The sequence below is a fragment of the Pseudorca crassidens genome, chromosome 17, assembly GCF_039906515.1.
Source record: "Pseudorca crassidens isolate mPseCra1 chromosome 17, mPseCra1.hap1, whole genome shotgun sequence".
In the NCBI taxonomy this organism is placed as follows: domain Eukaryota; kingdom Metazoa; phylum Chordata; class Mammalia; order Artiodactyla; family Delphinidae; genus Pseudorca; species Pseudorca crassidens.
This window is the reverse complement of record NC_090312.1, coordinates 967,610-988,706: the sequence shown is the minus strand read 5'-3', so window position 1 is coordinate 988,706 and position 21,097 is coordinate 967,610. Positions and strand designations below refer to the sequence as shown.

At 52.1% G+C, this 21,097-nt stretch overlaps 2 protein-coding genes and 1 long non-coding RNA gene across 14 annotated transcripts; all 3 read left to right on the top strand.

The window, feature by feature from the left end:
* The first annotated feature begins 305 nt into the window (after positions 1-305).
* LOC137210541 (uncharacterized) lies at positions 306-2,063 on the top strand. The gene is made up of 2 exons (XR_010936601.1): positions 306-1,224; positions 1,721-2,063. It is a non-coding gene; the product is annotated as an uncharacterized lncRNA (long non-coding RNA).
* Positions 2,064-4,110: 2,047 nt separating this feature from the next.
* On the top strand, positions 4,111-6,646 carry RPL8 (ribosomal protein L8). 2 transcript variants are annotated; one of them, XM_067712462.1, is made up of 6 exons: positions 4,117-4,231; positions 4,466-4,612; positions 4,693-4,834; positions 5,083-5,301; positions 6,105-6,220; positions 6,449-6,646. In XM_067712462.1, the coding sequence occupies exons 2-6, from the start codon at positions 4,475-4,477 to the stop codon at positions 6,605-6,607; spliced, it is 774 nt and encodes a 257-aa protein (XP_067568563.1). In that variant the 5' UTR covers positions 4,117-4,231; positions 4,466-4,474; the 3' UTR covers positions 6,608-6,646. The 2 variants fall into 2 exon arrangements, with proteins under 2 accessions (XP_067568564.1, XP_067568563.1); XM_067712463.1 differs by lacking the exon at positions 6,105-6,220 and having other exon boundaries at positions 4,111-4,231.
* A 1,438-nt stretch (positions 6,647-8,084) lies between these two features.
* On the top strand, positions 8,085-21,086 carry ZNF34 (zinc finger protein 34). 11 transcript variants are annotated; one of them, XM_067712454.1, is made up of 6 exons: positions 8,268-8,286; positions 15,635-15,687; positions 16,052-16,138; positions 16,428-16,554; positions 16,953-17,063; positions 19,111-21,086. In XM_067712454.1, exons 3-6 carry the CDS (start codon positions 16,106-16,108, stop codon positions 20,472-20,474), a joined length of 1,635 nt encoding a protein of 544 aa, XP_067568555.1. In that variant the 5' UTR covers positions 8,268-8,286; positions 15,635-15,687; positions 16,052-16,105; the 3' UTR covers positions 20,475-21,086. The 11 variants fall into 11 exon arrangements, with proteins under 11 accessions (XP_067568558.1, XP_067568556.1, XP_067568555.1 ...); XM_067712451.1 differs by lacking the exon at positions 8,268-8,286 and adding an exon at positions 8,354-15,554; XM_067712448.1 differs by lacking the exon at positions 8,268-8,286 and adding an exon at positions 8,664-15,554 and having other exon boundaries at positions 15,960-16,138.
* Positions 21,087-21,097: the final 11 nt, after the last annotated feature.

Sequence of the window (21,097 nt, the reverse complement as noted above, 5' to 3'; positions counted from 1 at the left end):
CCTCCGGTCACCAGTCCGAGGGCGCTGGTCCCCGCACCGGTTCTATGTGCTGGTTTTTCCATAGCAGAACGCACCCGCTGGGCACGTTCGAGGCCCCAGGACTACGGAGACACCCCCACCCAGGCCGTGTCCGGGGCAACGGCCTGCTGGGGGCGCAGAAGAGCCGTGTGCAAAGAGCAGGTGTTCTGCACCTGGTGGGGCAGATGGTCCAGGCGGAGGTCACCGCAGTGCGGCGGGGCACCGACAGCTCAGAGATGAGGCTGGGAGGGCCCCAGAAAGGGTGAGGTCCACCAGGAGAAGGAGAGGCCCAGGGGAGGGTCGTCACCCGGGACTCCGGCCTGGGGTCCCTGGGTGCATCGCGGGGTTCGGGGCAGCAGGACAGCCCAGGACCTGCCGAGAGACCGGATGGGGTGGGACCGGATGGGGTGGGACCCCGAGGTCAGGTCAAGGCTTCTCCTCGCTGCGCCCCCACCCATCCCCAACTTCGTGTGGCCCCCGGGGCCACCTGTTCTGGGTGTTCTCCCAGATCCACGCTGTCCTGTGTGTAGGGGCGGGCACCCCAACTTCTTTGGAACTCAGCAGGAGCCTCCCCAGGTCCCTGCAGCCCTGGGGAGGATGCTGTCTGCGTCTTCGGAGGCCTCAGCTTTGTGCGGCCCCGGTCCCTGGAGCTCTTCACACTGGACAGCCCTGGAGAGGGAAGGGCGGGGGAAGGGTGCGCAGAGCTTTTCGCGGGGAGGGCCCTGACACCCGACTTGTCGACGATCCAAATCCCGGGGTCCCAGGCAAAGCCACTGTGAAATTGGTGCAAACCAAAGTAAGGAAATGGTCAGAATCAGCTCCCGGACCGACTCCTAGGGGAGGTGGAAGAGAAAAGCAAGTACGCTCGGAGGAACTAGCTCCTCTCCCTGGGCCCCTGTGCGGCATGGTCCCGGCGCTCCCACCCCACACCTCCCAGCTCAAACTCAACTCTCCCGTCCCCACATCCTCCCTGCTCACGCTCAGAGAGCATCTGTGCAAAGTATGAATAAACGAAGGAATGGAGAATGGGAAAGGGCTGGGAATATGCCTGCTTCCTAACCTTAATCGCCAGCCAAGCGCTCAGGTACCCTGAGCTCACTGGTGGTCCTGATCTACTTACTGGGAGACTTCCTGCTGGAGGGTCTTCACACTGCTCCATCTAGAGGAGGGGCTGGCAAACCTGGGCCCTAGCCTGGCCTCCTCAAGGTAAGGATGACCCAGGGAGCAAGAGGGGGAGCCAGGGCTGATGCTTGGGTCTGTGGACCCTGAGGACAGAGCCATCTCAGCCACCACAAAAGCCTGGCCCAGAGTGTCCACCCAGCAGACATCTGGGCAGTGTGGGAGGTGCAGGTACCAGGGCACTGAGGGTGCTGCCCGGGAGTGGGGTGAAGGAGACTGCTTCTATCCACTGCAGGCCATTCCAGGGCCTCCGTGGCTGAGTCCCATCATCCTGAGCAAACAGACTATTAACAGTAAGGGGCCTGGGGAACTTCCCTGGTTGTCCAGTGGCTAAGACTCCGTGCTCCCGATGCAGGGGGCCGGGGTTCGATCCCTGGTCAGGGAACTAGATCCCGCATGCCGCAACTAAAAAAAGAGTTCACGAGCAGCTAAGACCCGGAGCAGCCTAAATAAATAAATAAATAAATAATATTTAGGGACTTCCCTGGTGGCGCAGTGGTTAAAACGCCACCTGCCAATGCAGGGGACACGGGTTCGAGCCCTGGTCCGGGAAGATCCCACATGCCGCCGAGCAACTAAGCCCGTGCGCCACAACCGCTGAGCCTGCGCTCTAGAGCCCACGAGCCACAACTACTGAGCCGGTGTGCCACAGCTGCTGAAGCCCGCACGTCTAAAGCCTGTGCTCCGCAACAAGAGAAGCCACCGCAATGAGAAGCCCGCGCACTGCAACGAAGAGTAGCCTCTGCTCGCCGCAACTAGAGAAAGCCTGTGCGCAGCAACGAAGACCCAATGCAGCCAATAAATAAATAAATTAATTAATTTAAAAAGATTATTTAAAAAATAATAAATATTTTTTTAAAATGTCAGGGGCCTGCATGGTTCCCCAAATGGTCACAGTGCCCTTTCTCTGGGCCAACCCAGATTACTTTCCAGCTATTTCCGGCCTGCGATTGGGATTCCAAGCTGTAAGTGTTCCCAGGGGAAAAGCCCAGTTTAAAAATTATTTTTGGGAATTCCCTGGCAGTCCAGTGCTTAGGATTCCACGTTTTCACGGCCATGGGTGCAGGCTCAATCCCTGGTCAGGGAATTATGATCCCGCAAGCTGTGCGGCCAAAAGAAAAATTATTTTCAAAGAGCTGTGTTTCCAAGGCCAGTCTGGGCCATCTACTAGATTTTCTGTAGTCTAGTAGATGGCCCAGAGCAATAACACTTTCAATGAACTGGAACAGACGGACCCCCTGAAGGCCATCACCATCCCTGAGCACTCAGGAACCTCATGGTGTGCTAAAATGTACCTCGGGTTTCTTTTTTTTTTTTTTTTTTCCCTCGGGTTTCTTTTAATCGGGAATGGTAAGACATGCAGACTCGGAAGTGAAGGAAGACATTTATACTCACGGGTCTCTGGAATGGGAGGCAGGGCACACCACATGGGGCCACACAGGGAAGCACTAGGTTGGTGAGGAGGCAAAAGAGGGGAGGGAAGGTGTGGCCCAGAGCCTTCACTGGGGTTTCCGCAGGAAAGAATGGGCAAGGCAGAGCAGGCACGCTGAGTAAGCTGAGAATCATGTGTTTGAATAATTTCAGCAGGCTGCAGGTTATCAGGTTATGGTTGGTCTCTAGTTGTCCCATACCTGGCGCTGGGGTGATGTAGGGCAGGGAAACATTGGTGTGGGGTGTGAGTCTCATAAAGGAGACAGCTGGGAGTGTGGGCTCTGGATTGGTTGGTTTGTGCCAAAGCCTCGCTCTAAGGTCCTTTGCTGCCTCCAGGATCGCCTTTTGGATTTAGCCTCGCTTGACTCAAAAGCTGGCAGGAGGAACCGGGAGACCCCAAGCCCTGAACAGAAGCAGAAGCTCCCTGAGTCCCCCAGGGAAATGTTACCTGAGGAGGTCAGGGGCTTGGGGTCCTGAGAGCAAAATGAACGAGGTGCCGGAGGGGGCCTGAGGAGGTGGGCAGCAGGGGCTGCGGGTGACAGGCCTGTGCCCAGCACAGAGAGGCCTTGGCACCACCTGCTCCTGTCTGACTCCTGCCCTGTACTCAACTTTTTTCCCACGTGGACCGGAGTCCCTTGAAGGCAGGGTTTGTGGTGTTTCCATCTTGCCTCTCTCAGGGCCGCCCCCCCCATACTCCATCCTAGGGACCCCACAGCCCACAAGTCCAAGCACTGTCCCCACCTCCATCCCACTCTTCCTCTGCCCTTCTGGTCTTCCAGGCCTATCCCGAGCTGACCCCAGAGTCCGTCACCCTGCCCCAGGGCGGCCCCGGTGCCCCTCAGCTCCTGGCCCTGCTGTACGCTGTGCAGCCTCCGGATGAGCTATCTCTGCCAAGAGTCGGCTGTCTCTCCGGGCGCCTCGTGCTCCCCTGTGGCTTCAGCATGTGGCCACATGGACCCTTCCTTCCCTCTCCTGTCACCTTCTCCTGATGTCTCTCTGGCCTCCACCCCTGCAAAACCCACCTGCCCGCACTGGTGCAAACACACCACCCCAGAGCCCTGAGTGCAAGCCCCTCTGCTCCCTGAGACCCCTGCCCTCACTCTCTCCCTACCTCGCTGGCTCTCCCTCCTCAGGCGTCACCTGCACACCCACTGCCCTGGTCACTAAGCTCTCCCTGTCCGCGCCTACTGACAGGTCTCACTCAGGGGATCCACCGCCTCTTCGGCTAATTCCAGGGATCCTCTCTGGAAGGACCCCTCCCACTTCTCCAGAAGCCCCCTGCCCGAAAGATGTGCCCTACTGGAGGCTCCCTTTCTGGTAGGCTTGCCCGCCCACTCGACGGCCCCGCGGCGGGAGAGCAGCATCCCCGCCAGACCACCGGAGCCTCTGCGCACTGCGGGACCAACCACCTCAGTTCGCCTGCGCTGAGGCCCCGACGCGAGGGAGGGGCCACTGGCGCCCGCGAGAGGACTACAAGTCCCGGCGTGCCTTGCGGTGGCGGCCGCCGCTCCTGGCCGGAAGGTTAAGGGCTCTCGGCCCCACCCCGGAAGATAAGGCGGCTCTCAAGGGCCGCGTCTCCTCTTTCGGCAGTGCCCGGCAGCAGGTAGGACGTGTTGGTGCCGCCTGGTGCCATCCGGTGCCATCAGGCGCCATGCGGCGCCCTACGGCCCGTGAGGGACCCCAGCCGGCTCTGCAGAAGGCGCCAGGTCGCACGGCCGGGGAGGGGGGCGCGAAGAGTGCCGAGACCTGGAGGGAGGAGCCGGGGGAGCGGGAGCCCTGAAGTCGGGGTGGTGGGGGTGCCTGGGCCGCCCGGCCGCTGACCATGAGCCACCCCCAGACCGCCGCGATGGGTCGCGTGATCCGTGGGCAGAGGAAGGGCGCCGGCTCCGTGTTCCGCGCGCATGTGAAGCACCGAAAGGGCGCCGCGCGTCTGCGCGCCGTGGACTTCGCCGAGCGACACGGCTACATCAAGGGCATCGTGAAGGTTCGGGGCGCGGGCTGGGGCGGGTGGGGGTGTGGGGCGCCCGGCGGGACCCACGCCACTCAAGCCGCCTCGACCCGCAGGACATCATCCACGACCCGGGCCGCGGCGCGCCCCTTGCCAAGGTGGTCTTCCGGGATCCGTACCGTTTTAAGAAGCGGACAGAGTTGTTCATCGCCGCCGAGGGCATCCACACTGGCCAGTTCGTGTACTGCGGCAAGAAGGGTGAGTGTCGCGCCTAGATGGAAGGTGGCGGTGGGGAGGAACCTGCGGTTCCTTGAGGTTTACGCCTTGGGTCGGGGGAGGAACACTGAGGCAGCAGACCTGCTTGGCCACGCATACTCGGTGGGTGCCTGGAGAACTGTAGGAGGAGGCTGGCTGTGGAGTGCTGCGCTGGCTTTGTTTTTGGCAAGCAGTGGTTAGGACACCACCTTACGCTGTTGACTGCCGGCTGCTGCTGCTTCCCCTTGCAGCCCAGCTCAACATCGGCAATGTGCTCCCGGTGGGCACCATGCCCGAGGGCACCATCGTGTGTTGTCTGGAGGAGAAACCTGGTGACCGGGGCAAGCTGGCCAGGGCCTCTGGGAACTATGCGACTGTCATCTCCCACAACCCTGAGACAAAGAAGACCAGAGTGAAGCTGCCCTCGGGCTCTAAGAAGGTCATCTCTTCCGCCAACAGGGCTGTGGTCGGTGAGTGGAAGGTGTCGGTTGAATGCTGTGGGTCTCCTGTGGACAGCCAGCAGCTAGATAGGGACCTGGAACCCAGCTGCCTGCTTCACTGAAGTGTGGGCTGTGTAAGCTTGAGCACAGCTCTAAAGTGGGCATAGCAGTTCCTACTTAACTGCTGGTTGGGTATTGAATGAGACCGAACCCGCTGAGACTCTTAAGGCAGACTCGTCTGCGCTTGGGGATAACCTGGACTTATGTGATCCCTGCCCGTTAACATCCTACCAAGATATGTGTGATTTCCTTAAAGGCACCCAGGAAAAAAGCACATGAACCCAAGTTTGTTTACTTTGGTTTTTGTCAACATCTTTGAATCCATGTGGCAAAGCCAGTCTTGCATGGGGGAGGCTCTTGAGGATGTGCTCACAGGATAAACAAAACAATGGCAGAGAAGTGGCAGGCTGGGTCAGCTGTCCTGTTTGGGGTGGGGAGGTGCTTGCAGGAGTGCAGTGTCAGACCCTGCAAAGGGGACGACTTCCTGGAGAACCGTGGATCAAGGCAGGCATTCCAGACGATGTGAATAAAGCCCTGGCTTAACGACCCTGCAGCGCCTGAAGAAACTTGTCGGCTGATAGGCTGCAAGGGGACTTGGTGCTTGGTGATGGTTTCGAGGCATTTCTGAGGTTCCTGGGAACGTGTGATGCTGTATGACACACGGGGGTGGGACACTGGCACGGACCAAGCAGGGGATGCTCTGCCTGATGGGAAGGTCCCCCAGTGCTGGGCAGGGTGTGATACATCTCCCTGAGGTCCCTGGTCTCCAACAGGTGTGGTGGCTGGAGGTGGCCGCATTGACAAGCCCATTCTGAAGGCTGGCCGTGCCTACCACAAGTATAAGGCAAAGAGGAATTGTTGGCCACGTGTGCGGGGTGTGGCCATGAATGTAAGTGGCCCAGAAATGGACAGTGGTGGGGGTATTCAGTGTACTGGGGCTGTGAGATGGGGTGGACAGGCTCCTTCCTGTAGTGTTCCCTCTTCTCTGTGGTGGGGGATCTGTACTGTGAGGCTCTCGGTGATGGTTTGTAAGCACAGGCTGGTTGATTATACCCTTCCCCAAGCCCTCCTAAGGCAGGTCGGGGCCACACCCAACACCACTTCCCTCTTCCCGCAGCCTGTGGAGCATCCCTTCGGAGGTGGCAACCACCAGCACATCGGCAAACCCTCTACCATCCGCAGAGATGCCCCTGCTGGCCGGAAAGTGGGTCTCATTGCTGCCCGCCGGACTGGGCGTCTCCGGGGAACCAAGACTGTGCAGGAGAAAGAGAATTAGGGCTGGGGGCTCAATAAAGTTTGTCTTTTTCACAGCTGAGCTGCGCTTTTCCATGGTTTCAGAGGGAAGGGTCCCTGCTGGGAGGAGTGCCTTGGTGTTCCACATAGGGAGGAAGGAGGAAGATGAAGTAGTTGCACTAGTGAACAGTGGAAGCTTTGGACAGAGAAGGTGGGGCTGCTGGGTTGCTTCACATCTTGACTCCTGGAATCCCCCACCACCTGCACGTGGAGCAGAGAAGCCCACTCACAAGGAGTGTAGCCCCCAGACCTCTGTTCACTAACTTGTCTTGAGCACTTGGAGAATCTGGATGAGGGTTTGGGTGCTGTTGGGTGAGAGAGTGGTGTCCCTGGAGCCACAGGCTGGAGAGCAGGGGTGCTGCCTTGCAATGGAAGGACCAGACTAGTTTCTCAACAGATGGGCTTCCTTTTTGGCAATAGCCCACTAGCACCTTGTCCCAGACTAAATGATAGACTGGTCAAAGCTGATAGGGCCAGGGCAGACTGGGCACCAGAATGGGAGTGGAGGCCCATCAGTGCCTCAGGACCAGGACACTTGCTTCCCAGAGGCCAGCCAGAGCCTCCTGCCCCTAGTGGTACCCCTTGTGAGCTGATGTGAAAGCAGGAGCTGCAAGCCAGTGTGCCTAACTGACCACTGGAGTGAGTGGTAGGCCGATTGGGACAGCAACGGTGGATGGCAGGCTGAGGTGGGATGCACCTTTACAGAGTGGGCACAAGGGCACTGGCTGGAGTCTCTGGCAGCCACCTTCCTGAGTCTCACGCATGAGAACTGGTCCCCTTGGCTGTTCCGGGAGACTGGCAGGGTTCCTCCTGGGTAGTAGGGCCTCACTGGTTGCCAGGTGGCTACTTGTTTTCATGGTTCATACCTGTCTCTAGTGTGAACCTCAGTTCTAGTCTTGCCTTCCTGGGGCCCCACGTGTCCTATGCCACCCACGCCTAGACAGTGACCCAGTAGGGCTAGGACCTCGGTCATGAGAGGAGGGCAATGGTTCCTTCTGAAGGAAAGGGTACTGGACATGTTTGCCTGAACCATAACCTGCTTGCAGTATTGCTCCCTTCTGGGTAAAGTGGCCTGGGGCTTTGTCCAGGGGACTGGCCAACAGGGAGAGTTTGCTCCAGGAGCATTCGGGCACTCAGACCCTGAGTGGACACTGGACCCCATTTATACCCTAGAGCACGGGCTCTAGGCATGCGGGGTTCAGGAGTTGGGGCTGGGGGCAGTGGGTTAAACTAAAACGGGCTGCTTTGACCAGTAAGTATCCTCTTCACATGGCCCTGAGAAAAGGCGTGGCTTTCTGCCTTTAGCTGCAAAGGAAAGGGCCTGCCTGAACTTTTGTTGGTTGCAGTGCCTTGAGTTTCACTGAAAAGAATTACTGGAAATCTGCTGGTCTCCAAAGCCTCCGCCTTGCCTTCGCTGCGAAGCCTGGGGGTCGTGGTTCCAGACTGCCACCTGGTGGCAGCGTTCCCGATCTACGATGCAGCTTCTACTTTCCTCGAGGCGGCCGACCACCGAGACGCGGCGTCCGTTTCCCAGAGCGACCCTAAGGCGTCTTCCGCCGGGATCCGGGAGGAGGGCACGTCACTTCCGGTCGGGTTTCGGTCGGCTGGGCAGGAGCAGCAGGCGGGGCCTGGTCATGCAGGCTGCTGTTGGGCGGCGCTGAGGTGAGTGTGGGTCGGTGGGGGTGGGGGCGGGGGCGGGGGCGGGGGCGGCGGCGGCTGGGCTTCCCGGGAGCCGAGCGCGGACCCTCCCTTCGACACCGAGAGCTCCCGCCCCGGGTCCCACTGCAAGACCCCGAACCCTACTGTTCTCCCCCGGTCGGGGTCGTTGCTTGCCAGGCCCCTCTCCCGCCGCGGAGTCTCCGTCACCGGTCCCAAGCCCGCCCTGGGGTCTCTCCACCGGACTCCCCTCCCGGGTCGCCCAAAGGGGCTGCTTCCGCGGCGCGAGATGCCGCCGGTAACCAGGCGCCGCGCGCGCCGGCCTCGCACTGTTGTGCTCCCCTCTCCCCCTCCGCCCCCAACTCGTTCCGCCCCCGGTACCCTCCTCGCGGGTCTCCAGCTCGGGGGGTTCATGCCCGTGCACACTCCCGTCACCTCCAGCGTCAGCCCGCCTCCGCATTTCCCCCGCGGCCCTGCGGGTCCCGCCCCCCGCCCCACCGGACGTATCTCCCTTCCTTCCCACCCTTCTGCTTCTGGCCCACGGAAGCCTTTCTCCCAGCAGCCAAATTTTTGTTTCTCTTTCTAGAGGCTTTTATTCAAGGTCTGAAACCTTTTTATTTGCCCCATTGTTTTGTGCTTTTAAAATGTAGCATTAAAAAATCCTTTTCGTTAAAACTTAAGTACAGAGAATGGATTAGCAAACGTCAGGGACTGGGATTGCCAGTTCTCTTTTTGCTAGTTTTTTCAAACCCACCCACTCCCCCGCCCTTTTTTTTTGTAATTTAAGAAAACTGTTAAAAACCCTGGCGGTCCAGTGGCTAAGACTCTGCACTTCCAATGCAGGGGGCCTGGGTTTGACCCCTGGTCGGGGAACCAGATCCCACATGCCGCAACTAAGAGTTCGCATGCCGCAACTAAGACCCGTAGCAGTTTAAATTAAAAAAAAAATCTACTTAGCAAATTTCAAAGTATATAATACAGTATTGTTGATTATAGTTACCTGGCTGTTAATTAACTCTCCAGAACTTATTCATCTTGCATAACTGAATGTTTGTACTCTGACCAACATGTCCATTTTCATTAATCCCCAAACGCTGGCGACCACCATTCTACTCCTTGAGTCTATGATTTGGACTGTTTTAGATACCACGTATAAGTGAGATCATGCAGCGTTTGTCTTTCTGTGTCTGGCTTATTTCACCTAGTATAATGCTCTCCAGGTTCATCCGTGTTGTTGCCAATGGCAGGAATTCCTTTTTTTATGACTGAATAATATTCCATTGTATATATATGCCACATTTTTTTCCCTTGTTTTTTATTTATTTATTTTTGGCCACATTTACTTTATCCTTTCATCCATGGACAGACATTTAGGTTGTTTCCATGCCTTAGCTATTGTGAATAATGCTGCAGTGAACACGGGAGTGCAGATCTCACTTTGAGCTCCAGATTTCATTTCCTTTGGATATATACTGAGAAGTAGGATTGTTGGATCATATGGTGGTTCTACTTACAATTTTTTGAGAAACCTTCGTACTGTTTTTCATAGTTGATGCACCAATTTACATTTCCACCAACAGTGTGTAAGGGTTCCCTTTTCTCCAAATCCTCACCAATGCTTATCTTTTGCTTTTTTCTTTTAAAAGGTAAAGGATGTTCTTTTTTAAAAAATTAATTTATTTTTGGCTGCATTGGGTCTTCATTGCCGCACACGGGCTTTCTCTAGTTGCGGCAAGCGGTGGCTTCTCTTGTTGTGGAACACGGGCTCTATAGGCGCGCGGGCTTCAGTAGTGTGGCACTCGGGCTCAGTAGTTGTGGCTCACGGGCTCAGTAGTTGCGGCGCATGGGCTTAGTTCCTCCGTGGCATGTGGGATCCTCTCAGACCAGGGATCGAACCCATGTCCCTTGCATTGGCAGGTGGATTCTTAACCACTGTGCCACCAGGAAAGTTCCTCTTTTGCTTTTTGAGAGTAGCCATTCTAACAAGTGTGAAGTGGTATCTCCTTGTGTTTTTTTTTTTAATTAATTAATTTTATTTATTTTTGGCTGCATTGGGTCTTTGTTGCGGTGTGCAGGCTTCTCATTGCAGTGGCTTCTCTTGTTGCATGCAGAGCACAGGCTCTAGGCACGTGGGCTTCAGTAGTTGTGGCTTGCAGGCTCTAGAGCACAGGCTCAGTAGTTGTGGCGCATGGGCTTAGTTGCTCCATGGCATGTGGGATCTTTCCGGACCAGGGCTCGAACCCGTGTCCCCTGCTTTGGCAGGCGTATTCTTAACCACTGCGCCACCAGGGAAGCCTCTCCTTGTGGGTTTTTTTAAAATTAATTAATTTATTCATTTATTTAATTTTTGGCTGCATTGGGTCTTCGCTTGCACATGGATTTTCTCTAGTTGCTGAGAGTGGGGGCTACTCTTTGTTGCGGTGCGCGTGCTTCTCATTGTGGTGGCTTCTCTTGTTGTAGAGCACGGGCTCTAGGCATGCGGGCTTCAGTAGTTGTGGCATGCCGGCTGTAGAGCGCAGGCTCAGTAGTTGTGGCGCACGGGCTTAGTTGCTCCATGGCATGTGGGATCTTCCTGGACCAGGGCTCGAACCTGTGTCCCCTGCATTGACCGGCGGATTCTTAACCACTGTGCCACCAGGGAAGCCCTCTCCTTGTGGTTTTGATTTGCAGTTCCCTGATGATGAGTGATGTTGAGCACCTGAGCATGTAGCTGTTGGTCATTTGTATGTCTTTTTTGGAGAAATGTCTATTCAGGTGCTTTGCCCACTTTTAAGTTGGGTTATATGGTTTTTTTGCTATTGAGTTGTGTGAGTTCCATATATATTTTGGATCTTAACCCCTATCAGATATGTTGTTTGCATGTATTTTCTCCCATCTCTTAGATGCCAGAAAAATAACTCTGTTGATTGTTATTTTGCTGTCAGCATGTTTTCTTATACCTCTACACACTTAATAGTGTTTCTGTATTTTAAAATCTACTTACGTATCATACTGTTGATATTCTACACTTACCAGTTTTACTCAGTCTTATAACTTGTGTTCTGTCTCCTCTGTGACAATGATGTGTTCATTCCTTTCAACCATTGTGACCTTGCCTGTTCCCTGATGATGAGTATTGAGGTTGTTCCCTTTTTTGCTTGTACACAGACATGCAGGAACATCCTTGTGTGTCTTTTGTGCATTGGCAAGAGTTTTTATAGGGCGCGTACCTAGAATTAGGTTTCCTGACCCAGGGGTTTGCAGAGTTTCAGCTCTACCAGGTGGTGCCTGATCGATTTCCAGAGTGACTACCAGACTACCTACGGGACTCTGAGAGTCCATGTTTCTCATGTTTTCAGCGGACCACCAGGGAATTCCCTTTTAAATTTTTGATGGTTTGTTTCTTTTTGTTTTGTATATTTAAATATATGCTGTATATCTTTTATTACATATGTTTGAAAATATTTTTTTTCACCTTGCAGTTTGCTTTTAAGTTTTTAAAAATACTTCTTTACTTATTTGGCGGCGCCAGGTCTTAGTTGTGGCACTCGGGATCTTCGTTGCCACCTGCGGGATCTTTAGTTGCGGCATTCGAACTGTTAGTTGTGGCATGTGGGATCTAGTTCCCTGACCAGGGATTGAACCCAGACCCCCTGCACTGGGAGCGTGGAGTCTCAGCCACTGGACCACCAGGGAAGTCCCAGTTTGCTTCTAATTTTGTGGTGTCTTGTACAGAAGGTTTTTTTGTTGGAGTAAAATTAAGCAACTTTTCCTTTATGGATGGTGTGTTTTCTGTATTATTTCCTTATAATAGCTGTAAACATTTTAAAGAAACATTTAGGCCTTCAGCCTGTCTGAAATATATTTTTTTGTGCCATGGAAGGCAGGATCTAATTTTACTTCCCTGTGGAAATTCAGTTGTGCCAGCTTCATTTATTGAATGGTGCATTGCTCTTAACATTGCAAGTGTGTCATTAATATATGCGTGGATCTGTTCCATTATCCTCTTTCCTGTGCTCTTACAATCAGCCCTCTGTATCTGTGGGTTCTGCATCTGTGGATTCAACCAACTGAGGATTGAAAGTGTTGGAGGAAAAAAAATTGCAGAAAGTTCCAAAAAGTAAAACTTGGATTTGCTACACCTAGCAACTTTGTATAAATTTTTATTTGTTTATTTGTTTGTTTATTTATGGCTGCGTTGGGTTTTCGTTGTTGCGCGCGGGCCTTCTCTAGTTGCGGTGAGTGGGAGCTACTCTTCATTGTGGTGCGCAGGCTTCTCGTTGCGGTGGCTTCTCTGTGTTGCGGAGCACAGGCTCTAGGCATGCGAGCTTCAGTAGTTGTGGCACGCGGGCTTTAGAGCGCAGGCTCAGTAGTTGTGGCACATAGGCTTAGTTGCTCCGTGGCATGTGGGATCTTCCCTGACCAGGGCTCGAATCCATGTCCCCTACATCAGCAGGTGGATTCCTAACCACTGCACCACCAGGGAAGACCCACCTGGCAAGTCTTTACATAGTATTTCCATTGTATCTACAACTATTTACATAGCATCTACATTGTGTTAAGTATTGTAAGTAATCTAGAGATGATTTAAAGTATACGGGGGATGTGTATGTGTGTGGGTTATATGCAAATACTATGCCATTTTATATAAGGGAGTTGAATATTTTTAGATTTTGGTATCCTATTGGGGTCCTGGAATCAATTCTGCATGGACACCTAGGGACAGCTGTATCTCACTTTTATTACCACAGCCTCATAATAAGACTTGATATCTGGTAGGGCATGGCTCTGCCTTAGTTCTTCTTTGGCATTGCCTTGGTTAATCTTAGATCATTACTCTTGTGATATTTAGAGTCATTTTGGTCAGATATCATGATATGTCCCGTTGCAGTTTTGCTTGTACAGAATTAATAGATTCATTTGGGGAGAACTGACATTTTTGTGATATTGAGCCCTCCTGTTTATGAACGTTGTCTTTTTCTCCATAGGTTTTGTTTTTTTATGTGTGTGTCCTTCAATGAAGTTTTATCATCTTGTCCATAAAGTTACATTTGTTTTGTTAGATTTCGTAGGTGCTGTATAGTTTTTGTAGCTGTTAGGAATGCTGTTTTTTTGGTTGCTGATTGTTAGTATATGGGAGTAATATTAATTAGTCTGTTGATCTTGTATATGGCAATCCTGTTGAACTTTTATCATCCCAACACTAGGTTGATACTCTCGGATTTTCTATGTAGGTTGTCTTTTTTCTTCTTCTTCTTTTTTATTTTGGTTGCGTGGTGGCATGTGCAATCTTAGTTCCCCAACCTGGGATCTAAACCCGTGTCCCTTGCAGTGGGAGCACGGAGTCCTAACCACGGAACTGTAGCTTCTATTTCTTTTTCTGTGACTTAATGCATTGGCTAGGGCCTTTGGTACACTGTTACATAGCAGCTGGGTGAGGGAGCAAGCATCTGCCTCTTGTCGCTGACTAATGCTAATGCTTCTGTTGTGTTCCCTTAGCGTTGTTATGAAACAGACTTGAGTGCTAGGAGTGCCAGGGTCTTGGCCTGCACTCTGAGAACCACCACTCTTAATGTGTGGTATGTAGAGTTGTGTTCCCTTTTTTGTTCTTAATAGTATTTCCTTTCCCACCTTTTCCCCTTCCCCACATTGGACTTGCCAGACATTTGTGTATTTTATTAGCATTTTCAAAGAACCAAGTTTGAGATTATTTTCTGTTTCTTTAAACTGTGTTTATTTTTTTTCATCTTCTTTCCTTGAATTGCTTTCTTATTCTGTGCCTGGTTTCTTGTTGAACGCTTAGATTATTATTTCAATCTCTTTGTTAAAATAAGTGCATTAAGGTTTCCCTTAGGTAGTCTCTGTTTCCATTTCCACCTTAATTTCCATTTCTATGTTTTTCTTGAAGGGGGGGGTTCTTTTTTAAATCAGATATTTCTAGTGGAACAACAATATGAAAGTTTGCCAAATGATATCAGCCTTTGGAACTTTTTGTGTTTTTTATATATATATATATATATATATATGTATATATACACACACACATATATATACACATATATATGTATATATATATATACACACACATTTTTTAAGATTTGTTTATTATTATTATTTTTTTGTGGTATGCGGGCCTCTCATTGCCGCGGCCTCCCATGTTGTGGAGCACAGGCTCCGGATGCGCAGGCTCAGCGGCCGTGGCTCGCAGGCTCAGCGGCCGTGGCTCACGGGCCCAGCTGCTCTGCAGCATGTGGGATCTTCCCGGACCGGGGCAGGAACCCGTGTCCCCTGCATCGGCAGACGGACTCTCAACCACTGCGCCACCAGGGAAGCCCATATTTTTTATTATTTATTTATTTTATTTTATTTATTTTTGGGTGCGTTTGGTCTTAGTTGTGGCACGTGGGATCTTTTGTTGCGGTGTGCGGGCTCTTTGTTGTGGCGTGTGGGCTTCTCTCTACTTGTGGTGTGTGGGTTTTGTCTTCTAGTTGTGGCGCGCAGGCTCCAGGGCGTGTGGACTAAGAAGTTGTGGCACGCGGGCTTAATTGCCCCGTGGCATGTGGGATCTTAGTTCTCCGAGCAGTGATCAAACCCACATCCCCTGCATTGGAAGGCAGATTCTTTACCACTGGCCCACCAGGGAAGTCCCTGGAATATTTTGAAACTTTCTTTTTTGCCTGGTGTGTGTTGTTTCTTACAATTTCAGTGTACATTTTGAAAAAGTGTATTCTCTGTGCTTTAAGTAAGTATCCTCTATTTGATCCACTCATTTCTGAGGGAAGTGTGTTAAAATCTCTCATTCCAGGGGAGGGTTTGCACGTTTCTCTTTGGCACTGCACTTAGCTTTGGCTTTCTACGCTTCAAGGATTTGTTTGTAGATACACATGTTTGTAATTACAGCTTTTGGTGGATTTTTCGTTTTATTAATTCCAGGTGTCTGCTTTTGTTCCTAATAATGATTTTTGCTTTCAGTCTTGTTTTGATTGGTATAAACATCGCTAAGGCACATGTAGCAAAGCATGTTCAGCTCGCAAACACCGTGCTAAGGAGAAGAAGGCAGCACGGAGTGCAGAAGGCATAGCCCCTCTGACAGAGTCTGCAGGGCGCTGATCTGTGCTGCCAGGAGCCCGGCAGAGGCTCTCCTGGGAGGCCGGCAAGTAGGCAGAGCCTGCAGCGGCGGCAGGGCTGCCAGGGCCTGGTTCTGTGGGCCGGGCCCCTCGAGCTGTGTGTTCGGGTTGTCAACTCTGCTGTATAAACGTTATACTCCAATAAAGAGCTTTAAAGATACAGAAAAGGTAAATATAGCTATTATAGCTTTATTTTAATTAGTGTTTCTTTGGTCTGTCTTATATTTAGCCTTTCTGTGTTATTTTAGGTTATATACGTGCATTTTGTGTATCTAATTGGAGAGTCTTGTGCTTCCAGTAGGTGAGCTTAATCCTTTTACTTCTAACTGTTACACATCCATTGGTCTTGTTTTTACTAGTTTTGTATTTTTTGCCTCATCTTTGACTTTGCTTTATGCCTTCTATTGATTTTTTTTTCGTTTAACTCCTTTTTTTTTTCCTCAGCCCTTAATGTGTTATCTTTATTCTTTCATGTAAAGTGAATAACTGTCTCCATCCTCCTCTTGAATGAGACTACTTGGTGCCCGGGAGGAGGTGGGGGCAGATGACCTGAAATGTTGTACGTGTCTGCAGGGAGCAGAGTCTGCCCGGAAGGCCAAGCCCTGAGGCTGCGGCTGCAGGAGGGGCCCGGCTGGACCTCCACATGTGCCTCTCTCTTCCCTCAGCACCTGAGTGACTGGCTCCTGCCTCAATCCGCGGGAAGCCCAGGGTACTAGGCGATGGCAGCTTTGCATCTGTCTGCCCTGCCCCAGGTGAGCATCTGTTTTCCCCAGAAGGCGTGAGGTCTTCTCCCGGGGCTTCCCTGTCTGCTTGGCCTCAACAAACACTGTCAGGCGTCTCTGCTGTGGGGTGCTGAGAAGAAGAAGGGTGACCCTGGGAATCCCCCAACCTCCCTGAGTGAGCTGGCTCAGCAGCCAAGGGGTCAGGTCACCCCCTAGGGCCACGCTGAGGGATCAGGCCTGTGATCACCCCTGTGCTGCTTCTCTAGCCCGGGCCCAGCCTGAGCCACGCTTGGGCCTGCAGCAGCTCTTGTTGTTCCAGGCTGAAGTGACCTTCGAGGACGTGGCCGTGCTCCTCTCCAGGGAGGAGTGGGGCCGTTTGGGCCCTGTTCAGAAGGGCCTCTACAGGGATGTGATGCTGGAAACCTACAGGAACCTGGTCTCTCTGGGTGAGGCCCCTTCCTGGGATGCAACTCAGGGAATAGTCCTGGGGGCTCAGGGCTCAGCAGGGGCTGGGCTGGGGGCCTCATCCCCTGGGCCCAGAGATGGGTGTCACTGACCCTCGTCCCAGGCAGGCCTGGTCTGCACAGAGGAGGGCCCTGGGTGGGGCTGGGTTCGCCAGCACCAGATAAGACTGCCTCCCTGCCCCAGGCCCAATGTAGGTGCATCTCCTGGTGGAGAGAGTCCTCTGTGCTCAGATCTTCATCTTCATGACCACATCCACCTCTCCAGGGAGTTTCCAGACTTCCCATCACCCCCTGTACCTGTGTGTCCTCTCCCCCGCCAGCCCCAGGGTGAGCCCACACTGTGTCCTTGGCATCAATCCCAGGCCCCGTCTCCTTCCCAGGAGCTGGACCTGCAGGCCCCAAGCCAGAGGTGATTACACAGTTGGAGCGAGGGGATGAGCCGTGGGTCCCGGACGTGCAGGGGAGAGAGCGACCGACCATCGATGGCTCAGGTGCGTAGGGGGGCTGACTCCCTGACTCACTTGCTGAACAAGCATGTGTGGGGGTCCACGATATGTAGTGTCAGCCGACTCATGAATTTGGAGGAGGATGCATTATGGCCAGTGCAGTAGCCCTGGGAGTGGCCTCTGCTGAAACCCAGGTCACCTTTGCCAGCCTGGGTGCCACAGTGGGGTGACTCTTTTTTTCTTTCAGTTGAAGTATAGTTGATTTACAATATTCTGTTAGTTTCAGGTGTCCAGTGTAGCGATTCAGTATTTTTACAGATTATATTTCATTTAAAGTTGCTACAAAGTAATGGCTATGTTTACCTGTGCAGCACAGTATATCCTTGTTGCTTATTTATAGGGTGATTCTTGAGCTGAATCTTCTAGGAGGGTAAGAGGGGGCAGTGTTGGTGGAAGAGAAGAGGGGAAGGCACTCGGGTGTGCTGTGAAGGAAGGCCAGGCCCCCAGGACTCCATGGAGCCCTGCTGTCCAGGGCTCATGCCCTCCGAGGGGCGTCAGACCGTCAGGCGGGGCCATAGTGATGGAGAACATCGCTTCGTTTGCTCTCTTCTAAGTTAACCTACTAGATGATTACAGGCTATTATAGGAAAGGGAGGGAGTACACATCACCCCAGATTTCAGCACCCAAATACAAATGTGTTCCGGTGTGTACGTGCTGTCCATTTTCCAGTGAAGTCTGGTCTGTACCCGCACACAGACATTGCTAGGAATGCAGTGATCTGTGTGCATTGAAGGGTCGCTGGATTTTTCACTGAATGCATTTCTATTTCTGTGCACATGAGCTGCGGTCACTGCTCTCATTGGGAGTGCTATGGGGAATGGTGTGCTGTGGGGAATGGTGTCCTCTGGGTTCATTGCCACAGAGAACGCTGATGAGTGACTTTTTGCAGGTGTCTTGCTGATGTCCTAGGAAGGAACTATTGGCTCAAAGAACTTGAATTTCACGTTTGTAAATTTATTTATTCAAATATAAATACTTACAGAAATGGGACAGACCCTATTTACAGCTCAGTCGATTTTTACGAAAATCCATCATCCAGATCAAAATAGAGAACATATCTAGTTCCCTGGGAGCCCACAGGTCCTCCTCCGTCATTTCTCACTGCTCCCCACCGGCCCTTCTATCTGACTCCTATGGGGCACCTGCATGTGGTGAGCCTGCCATGTTGTATGGAGTTTGTTCAGTCTGTTCGCTGTTCTGTCGTGAACACACCACAAGTATTTTCCATTGTACTTCTGCAGGGCATTTGGTTGTCCCCATTTTGGGGCTGTGTGTGTGTGCGTGTCTTGGCTCACAGAGAATGCATTTCTGGTGAGTGTAGTCCTGCAAGTGGAGTCACTGTGTGCCTCGTCAGGGAAGAAAGGGTGGAGACATGGGCCTCAGACTTGAGGGCATCCCGTGTTACATCTTGAGTTTAAGGTGCTGGTGGCTCCCGGCCTCTCAGGCCCCTGGGAAGAGCCCTGGGAATGGGCGTGGCCTGCTAGGGAGGGCTGAGGGACCCAGCCTCTGTGTGCTCTACCCTCCCTTCCTCAGATGGCATGAGCTCTGCTCTCTGCCCTTCTGGGGAGGCAGCTGGTTTTCCCACCATGGATTTTGGGGTGGATTAGCTATTGTTAGGCAGCCTTACACTCGCTCAGCTTTAATTTCTTTGTCAGATATCCTTCATGAGTTTTGGGACCCCTCCTTGCTCTGGTTTCCATGATGCTATGAAGCTTCCATCTTCTGTCCTTTTGTGATGAGGATAGGTATCCTGCAGTCCCAACCAAGCATGCTCTGTGGGCAGAAGGCAGGCAGGAATGGTGTGGGTGTTAAGAGTTGGGCGGATGCTTGTGCTGCCGCGAGATTGCAGCCCTGGGCGAGGCTTTTAAGCCTCTGGGCTCCAGGCTCTCATGTCTGCAAGACTTCGGAGATGGTGTTTTTGTGACTTTGGAGATGATAGAGATGGTACTTCACAGGTGGTCAGCAGCATCTTCATACCTTCCTTCCAGAGTCAGAACAGGTGACCCTGAGGTGTTCCATTTGTTGTTTCAGCTCATGGGACCAGGACTGAGAATCAGGAGTTGACTTCAAGCGAGATGCTCTATGGGGAAGAACTGGACCGACTCAGGGGGAGTTTTCTCCAGGGACCTGAGCCAGGAGAAGCCTGTGAGCATGTCAGGGAGCCAGAGGGGAGCATGGACGGGCCTGTGGAGCAGAGAGGCCCCAGGCCAGTCACACTGGCCAACAAGGAGAGTGGCCTGGAGTCTGGGGGAAACCTCAGGTTGGGGTCAAGCACTCTCCCTGATCAGAGACCTCACAAATGCGATATATGTGAGCAGAGTTTTGAACAGAGATCGTATCTTAATAACCATAAGCGTGTACACAGGTCCAAAAAAACAAATATGGTGCGTGATTTAGGGGAAGTTTTCACTGCAAATTTAGTTGTTAAAGAAGATCACAAAATTCCTATTGGAAAAAAATTGCATTATTGTGGTTGCTGTGGGAAAGCCTTCAGGTACAGTGCTAACCTTGCCAAGCACCAGCGGCTGCACAGCGAAGAGAAGCCCTACAAGTGCGACGAGTGTGGGAAAGCCTTCCACCAGAGCTGCGAACTCATCAATCATCGCAGGATGCACTCCGGGGAGATCCCCTACCGCTGCGATGAGTGCGGGAAGACGTTCAATCAGAGGCCAAATCTCATGAAGCATCAAAGGATCCACACTGGGGAGAAGCCCTACAAGTGTAGTGAGTGTGGGAAGCACTTCAGTGCCTACTCGTCCCTCATTTATCACCAGAGGATCCACACTGGAGAGAAGCCCTACAAGTGCAACGACTGTGGGAAGGCCTTCAGTGACGGCTCAATCCTCATCCGACATCGTCGGACTCACACTGGAGAGAAGCCATATGAGTGCAAAGAATGTGGCAAAGGCTTTACCCAGAGTTCTAACCTTATTCAACATCAAAGAATTCACACTGGAGAAAAACCCTATAAATGTAATGAATGTGAGAAAGCCTTCATCCAAAAAACCAAGCTTGTTGAACATCAGAGAAGCCACACCGGAGAAAAGCCCTATGAATGTAATGACTGTGGCAAGGTTTTCAGCCAGAGCACCCACCTCATCCAGCATCAGAGGATCCACACAGGAGAGAAACCCTACAAGTGTGGTGAGTGTGGGAAGGCCTTCCACAACAGTTCCAGACTCATCCACCATCAGAGGTCACACCACGGAGAGAAGCCGTACAAATGCACTGATTGCAAGAAAGCCTTCAGCCAGGGCACATACCTCCTGCAGCACCGGAGGATTCACACCGGGGAGAAGCCGTACACGTGCGGCGAGTGTGGCAAGGCCTTCCGGCACAGCTCTAACATGTCCCAGCATCAGAGGATTCACCTCCGGGAAGACTTTTCCCCATGACTAGGGGAGGCCCCTGAGGTCTGCTGTGCACTTCCTGCATGTGACCCACCCAGCCCTTTACCTGCTGTCCACATAGTGTTGTCACAGGTGAAAGAGCATTTCTGTCTAATTAAAAAAAGTCTTAGAAGCAGTGCATGGTCACTTTAGAGAAATCGAGTGAGAAACGTAAGCAAACAGGAGAAACTCCTGTAGCTTCCCCTTAGACAAAGAGAACTCACCACCACTGCGCCCGGTGTAGGTTTCGTCCAGACACACCAAACAGCATCCTCTAGAGAAGTACTGTGGTGCTTTCTGTGCAGCTCGTTTCCTCACTCCTAGAAAACTCACACTGGAGAGATCTATGTGTTTACATTGTTTTACACATTGTAAATTTTAAAAAATTGGCATATTGTTCATACTTTTCTGTATCACTTAATAGAATTAATAATTGCTTTTTTTATTGTGGTAAAATAATATACGATGTTACATGTACCATTTAAACCATTTTTGACTGTACAATTCAGTGGCATTAGATACATTCACAATATTGTATAGCTATCAGCAAATCTGTTTCCAAACTGGTTTATCTGAAACAGAAACTCTGCACCCATTAAACAGTAACTCTTCACTCTCCCCCTTTCCAT